Genomic DNA, 7,380 nt, shown 5'->3' with positions numbered 1-7,380 from the left:
CTAGAGAGGAAGCTAATGATGATGATCATGAAACTTCAGATCAAGTTACTACCAAACCTCGTAGGTCAAGCAGAACACGATCGACACTAGAGTGGTACGGTAATCCTATTCTGGAAGTCATGTTACTTGACCATGGCGAACCTAGCAACTATGAAGAAGCTATGATGAGCCCAGATTCCGATAAATGGCTTGAGGCCATGAAATCTGAGATAGGATCCATGTATGAGAACAAAGTGTGGACTTCCGTGGATTTTCCCAATGATCGGTGAGCCATAGAGAATAAATGGATCTTCAAGAAGAAGACTGGCGCTGATGGTAATGTTACTATCTATAAAGCTCGACTTGTCACAAAAAGGTTTTCAAAAAGTTCAAGGAGTTGACTATGATGAGACTTTATCACCCATAACGATGCTCAAGTCCGTCTGAATCATGCTAGCAATTGCTGGATTTTATGATTATGAAATCTGGTAAATGGACGTCAAAACTACATTCCTTAATGGATTTCTCTAATAAGAGTTGTATATGATGCAACCAGAAGGTTTTGTCGATCCTAAAGGTGCTAACAAGGTGTGCAAGATCCAGCGATCCATCTATGGACTGGTGCAAGCATCTTAGAGTTGGAATATACGCTTTGATGAGGTGATAAAAGCATATGGTTTTATACAGACATACGGTGAAGCCTATATTTACAAGAAAGTGAGTGGGAGCTCTGTAGCATTTCTGATATTATATATGGTTGACATATTGTTGATTGGAAATGATATAGAATTTATGGATAACATAAAAGGATATTTTAATAAGAATTTTTCAATGAAAGACCTTAGTGAAGCTGCTTACATATTGGGCATCAAGATCTATAGAGATAGATCAAGATGCTTGATAAGACTTTCAATGACTACATACCTTGACGAGATTTTAAAGGAGTTCAAAATGGATCCGTCAAAGAAGGAGTTCTTGCCTGTATTGTAAAGTGTGAAGTTGAGTAAAGACTCAAAACCCGACCACGGCAGAAGAGAAAGAGAGAATGAAATTCATTCCCTACGCCTCAGCCATAAGTTCTATAAAGTATGTCATGTTGTGTACCAAACCTGCTATGTACCTTGTCATGAGTTTAGAAAGGGGGTACAATAGTGATCCAGGAATAGATCACTAGACAGCGGTCAAAATTATACTTAGTTACATTAAAAAGGACTAAGGAAATGTTTCTCGGTTATGGAGGTGATAAAGAGTTCGTCGTAAAGAGTTACATTGATGCAAAGCTTTGACACTGATCTAGATGACTCTAAGTTTCAATCTAGATACATATTGAATGTGGGAGCAATTAGCTAGATTATCTCCATGCAGAGCATTGTAGACATAGAAATTTGCAAAATACATACGGATCTGAATGTGGCAGACCCGTTGACTAAACTTCTCTCACAAGCAAATCATGATCACATCTTAGTAATCTTTAGGTGTTAATCACATAGCGATGTGAACTAGATTATTGAATCCAGTAAACCCTTTGGGTGTTGGTCACATGGCAATGTGAACTATGGGTGTTAATCACATAAAGATGTGATCTATTGGTGTTAAATCACATGGCGATGTGAACTAGATTATTGACTCTAGTGCAAGTGGGAGACTGAAGGAAATATGCCCTAGAGGCAATAATAAAGTTGTTATTTTATATTTCCTTATTTCATGATAAATGTTTATTATCCATGCTAGAATTGTATTAACTGGAAACTTGATACATGTGTGGACACATAGGCAAAACACCGTGTCCCTAGTAAGCCTCTACTAGACTAGCTCGTTAATCAATGATGGTTAATTTTCCTAACCATAGACATGTGTTGTCATTTGATGAACGGGATCACATCATTAGGAGAATGATGTGATGGACAAGACCCATTCGTTAGCTTAGCATTATGATCGTTCAGTTTTATTGCTATTGCTTTCTTCATGTCAAATACATATTCCTCCGACTATGAGATTATGCAACTCGCAGATACCGGAGGAATGCCTTGTGTGCTATCAAACGTCACAACGTAACTGGGTGATTATAAAGATGATTTATAGGTATCTCCGAAGGTGTTTGTTGGGTTGGCATAGATCGAGATTAGGATTTGTCACTCCGAGTATCAGAGAGGTATCTCTGGGCCCTCTCGGTAATACACATCATAAGAAGCCTTGCAAGCAAAGTGATTAATGAGTTAGTTGCAGGATGATGTATTACGAAACGAGTAAAGATACTTGCCGGTAATGAGATTGAACTAGGTATGAAGATACCGAGGATCGAATCTCGGGCAAGTAACATACCGATAAAGGGAAAACGTATGTTGTCATAACGGTTCGACCGATAAAGAGTCTTCATAGAATATGTGGGAGCCAATATGAGCATCCAGGTTTCGCTATTGCTTATTGACCGGCGAGGTGTCTCGGTCATGTCTACATAGTTCTCGAACCCGTAGGGTCCGCACGCTTAACGTTTGATGACGATATTGTATTATATGAGTTATGTGATTTGATGACCGAATGTTCTTCGGAGTCCCGGATGAGATCATGGACATGACGAGGAGTCTCGAAATAGTCAAGAGGTAAAGATTGATATATAGGATGATGGTATTCAGACACCGGAAGTGTTTCGGGAAGCACCGGGTACTTATCGGGTTACCGGAAGGGGTTCCGGGCACCCCGACAAAAGATATGGGCCTTATGGGCCAGGAGGGGAAACACATCATCCACATAGGGGCTGGTGCGCCCCCTCCCCCCCCTATGGGCTGGCCAAATTGGAGAAGGAAAGGGGAATAGGATTCCCCCTTCCCCCTCTTCCCTTTCTACTCCGAATAGGAATAGGAGAGGGGGTTGGCCGAATTGGAAGAGGACCCCAAGTAGGATTCCTCCTACTTGGGCCGCCCCCTTGGCAGGCTCTCCTCCCCTCCAACTTATATATATGTGGGGAGGGGCCGCCTACAACATAGAACAACAACTGTTAGCCGTGTGCGGCGCCCCCCTCCATAGTTTACACCCCCGGTCATATCTTCGTAGTGCTTAGGCGAAGCCCTGCGCAGATTATTTCATCATCACCGTCACCACGCCATTGTGCTGACGAAACTCATCTACTTCCTCGACACCTTGCTGGATCAAGAGGCCGAGGAACGTCATCGAGTTGAACGTGTGTAGAACTTGGAGATGTTGTACGTTCAGTACTTGATCGGTCGGAGCTAGAAGAAGTTTGACTACATCAACCGCGTTGCTAAACACTTTCGCTTTCGGTCTACGAGGGTACGTAGACACACTCTCCCCCTCTCATTGCTATGCATCTCCTAGATAGCTTTTGCGTGAGCGTAGGAAATTTTTTAAAATTGCATGCTACGTTCCTCAACACTTTTGACTTCTACTGCAGGACTAAAACTATTAGGCCATGATAAGTGACACACGTGTGGCACGAACACATGACAATTTCAAACATTTTTTATGCTAAGTTTAGTAACCTAACGCGAGGATGGTAACTTCAGTTGTGAAGCATGACAATTTCCTTTTCGAATTCATTCTTTTTTTGTTTGTTTTTCCTTTTCGGATTGCAACTTTAACTGCAAAAACGTTAGGTCCTGATTATTTTGTGCCATGCATGTGGAATTATCATTTGGGAAACTATTTTCACGCTTTCTGAGATTTAAGTTTGACCGTAAATTTAACCAACGAGACCGGCTGCGGCATAAATAAAAATTATACCACGGAATTATATCGAAAATAGGAATTTAGTGATATAATTTTTGCTCCCGCCGTACTCGGTCTCGTTGGTTAAATTTACGGTCAAATTTGAATCTCGAAAAACGCGGGCACACTACATTGTGGAATGGAGGAAGTAGCATCATGACAAATCCTTCGGGTCCATCTCATCCCTGTCGCAACACTCACAAACCCTGACAAAACGCGTCCTAGTAGCTTCTCAATGACAAAATGCAAACATTCTACCAATGCTCGAAAAGGACGGGGGGTGAGGGGACAGGAATCGCCGGTACACTCCACACCATCTTTCAGTAGGAGCTACGGCTAAGGAGGAGCATCAACATCGGCGACCAACCACCCAATCTCCTCTCTGAGGTGGTATGCACATCAACCTTTCAGGCACATTTCACCAATCCGCCATTATTTACACGCCCGACGTCTCATTCCGCACGAGACCATCACGGCATCCGGTTGATAGTACATCTCTGTCGCCCATTTCTCGTCCCGGTGTTTGCTTCTAAGCTCATCCTTGACGTACTGTGTTCTCGTCCTGGGAAGGGCGTCCGATCCGTGGGCAGCAGCCAGCAGCTACCTAGCAGGGTGCCATCGATATGGCCTCCAACTACAAGATGAAAGGGTTCTTCAAGGGCTTCAAGATCATCTCCCAGATCTTCGGTGAGCGCGTATAACTAACTAGGACTAGCTAGTGTGTGTGTTTCTGAATTTGATCATTCAGAACAGGGACAGACAGACGTGATCTGATTTTGTTCTTGCAGCGGCCAAGGAGCAGGAGATGGTGATCGGCCGGCCGACGGACGTGAAGCACGTCGCGCACATCGGCTGGAGCAGCTCCACGCCGGGGACGCTCACGGGGAATGCTTTTCCAAGCTGGGTAAACATTTCAGTGTGATAGTACACGCAAATTCTGGTTCCATCAGCTTGCCTGCCTGCCTGACCATTTTTTTTTCTTCCTAGATGAATGTCATCGAGGGATCATCTGATTTCTCGTCTCTGGGCTACTTCGCGCCATCAGCGGGGACCTCCTGGACTTCTCAAGGTATGTTCAAACGTGCAACGCCACTGTTTTCGTATATGGAGTGAGAGCAGTTTCGTGTCTCCTGTCTCGGCACAATTCTCTATTTGGTCTGGCCGCTTCTTGTGATTGTGCCTTGTTTTGAAAAGATTATGATTCATCGTCTGAGACTCTGAGTGTACATGTGCAAACATGGCAACCTGCACTATTTTTATGCTGGGCACGAGGCCACGTTGAACAAATTTTATTGGCTTGATCTTGATCTGGTATCCCGAAGCTGCGCCCGGAGCACATGTTGGTAAACAATTCGCATGCTTGTGAGAGCACTCAACCACCACCAGTCCACCAGCATGTTTTGCAGACATCTTGATAAATTAAAAACCAGCATTTTATTGAAAATTATTAGTACCGATAAAACCAACGTTACATTTGTCCCTTTTTCAAACTTGAAGGCAAGAGTTTCCGGGTTAATCTGGAAAACCAGGCTAAAACTATAACAACAACCATCCACACCTACCGTCATAGAACATGACAACCCATGGGGAACCACCAGCTTGGCTTACAACAGAAACCTCACTCACACCTTCTAGGTGCACGCAAGCGTCACCTTCATCGCTCCTCCACAAACTAGTGGTTCCAGCTTCGTTTCAAATGGCCATCGACCATATGTGTGATAGTCCACTTAAGCGCTACCTTTGTCTTCACATTCCAGAATTAAGGGATCACTCAAATCATGCTCTAACTATAAAATTGTAGAATTGTTTGGTCAATCTACCGACAACAACATGCTAGGATACATATGTACAACTGCCTACAAAAGGCATACATTGTCTGCATTACATGTTTTTCGCATGTTTAGGACATGTTGGGTACATCCAGAGCTTCTTCAGTGATCAGACGTACACATTAGGAAAGGGTGTATTTTTTGGTCTCTCAACTATTAGCGAGATCAAAATTTGACCCCCTAACTCTAATACTAGAAATTCTTGGTCACAAAAATGTCAAACGCATCTAGGTTCGGTCCTTTGCCCAATCAAAAGGGTTTCAACAATGCCTAGCAGTGGCACATGATAGCTCAGCCAATACAAATTCTTTTTAACAAAAATAAGAAAGATAGGAACGACCGATGGAGGGGCATTAAATTAAAGATTTTACTTTTTATTTGAAAACTTGAAAAACTTAAATAAAAAGAAGAAAATATATATATATATATATTAAAATTAGAAATTTAGAAGAAAAAATATGGATTTTCTTTAGGAAAGTAGATTTTGTTATCATCTACAAAAATTAAAAAAATAGGAAAAATAGTTTCAACTTTAGAATAAAAAATCAGGATACAAAAATGCCTTAAAATGCGTGGAGCCTAAAAACACAAAATATAAAATTTAGAAAAAAAACTTTAAAAACCCTTACAATCTTTAGTTAATTAATCAAAATGCGTACATTTTTCCTTACTTTTGTTACATTTCATTTTTCCTATTATTTATGATTGATTTTTCAACCCTCAGTGGTAACTAGGTCACCACTAGTGGCGATTCTACCAGGGGCGCTTCGATAGGCTTAAGCCTACCCTCCAAAAATCATATTTTAGCTAAATATACCACTTGACAATTGTATTGAGGTGTTTTAGATGCAACAATTGTAATGCACTTGTTAATTAGATTTAAAAAATTGATGTTTTGAGCCTGCCCTCCATTGTCATGCTAGATTCGTCACCACTGCCACATGTATGAAACCACCGCATCATCAAAGATGGTTTTGGTGAAGTAAGGGACGAGATCTAGTTGTTTTGGCACTTGAGGGTCAAAAGTTCATGCTTTAAAATGGGTCTAAACTTAACATTTTGTAGAAATTGGAAAAAATGTATTGGATTTTTCAGTTATTTTCTTGTCACCGATGAGCATATAAAACAACTATGTGATTCTTGGGCAGACTTCGACCAGCAGCACCAACTCCCACGAGACATGTTGCCTCTCGGGATAGCTTCAGAGATCACCAGGGAAGACGTGGCAGCAGCTCCGTGCCCTGATGTTCCACGCCCGCCACCGAGAAAGAGAAGGCGAAAGAAGAAAACAACGATTGGCTCTCTGGTGAATTCGTCAATGCCAAATGATTCATCTGCATCAGCCTCGACGGCAGCAACAACCGTCGTTGCCGATTCCATTGACACCAATGGCGTGATGTGGTGACAGGCAGGCTGCAAAGTGTGTTGTAAGTGTGGTTGTGCAGTTCTAAAAAACTTAGAATTGTAAATGTATTGATTTCATAGGTAGCTGAATACAATGGTTTGTTCTAAAAGCGTGCATTGCTTCTTTTTTTTCTTATGATTCATTAATCTTCGTGTTTTACTTTATTCTCATTCACGGTTTGTGATGCCCATGTTCTTGCCACGAGATGACAGTTTGACTCTACTGATTAACTAAATGATGAAGTACAATCAAACAAGTTGGGATAGCATGAATACCAAAATATCCTGATAAGATTTAAAGTTCCAACATGGTCTTTTGATGTCTCCATTTCTAATTGGATCTTTCTGCATCTCAATAATTCTCAAACTTCTGAAGGAACCCCACAGTGAACCAACAAAATAGGCCAGAAGTTAAAACACCGTGACCTAGTACACGTTTTTACAA

General features: G+C 41.7%; 1 protein-coding gene across 1 annotated transcript; it reads left to right on the top strand.

Annotated features, from left to right (window-relative positions):
* The first annotated feature begins 4,127 nt into the window (after nt 1–4,127).
* On the top strand, nt 4,128–7,078 carry LOC123042188 (CRIB domain-containing protein RIC10). Its single transcript, XM_044464692.1, has 4 exons — nt 4,128–4,389; nt 4,491–4,606; nt 4,690–4,771; nt 6,680–7,078. The coding sequence occupies exons 1-4, from the start codon at nt 4,326–4,328 to the stop codon at nt 6,934–6,936; spliced, it is 519 nt and encodes a 172-aa protein (XP_044320627.1). The 5' UTR covers nt 4,128–4,325; the 3' UTR covers nt 6,937–7,078.
* The last annotated feature ends 302 nt before the right edge of the window (nt 7,079–7,380 follow it).

Source organism: Triticum aestivum, chromosome 2B (assembly GCF_018294505.1).
Source record: "Triticum aestivum cultivar Chinese Spring chromosome 2B, IWGSC CS RefSeq v2.1, whole genome shotgun sequence".
NCBI lineage: Eukaryota > Viridiplantae > Streptophyta > Magnoliopsida > Poales > Poaceae > Triticum > Triticum aestivum.
The sequence above is the reverse complement of the archived record's forward strand: the minus strand, read 5'-3'. Positions and strand labels throughout refer to the sequence as shown.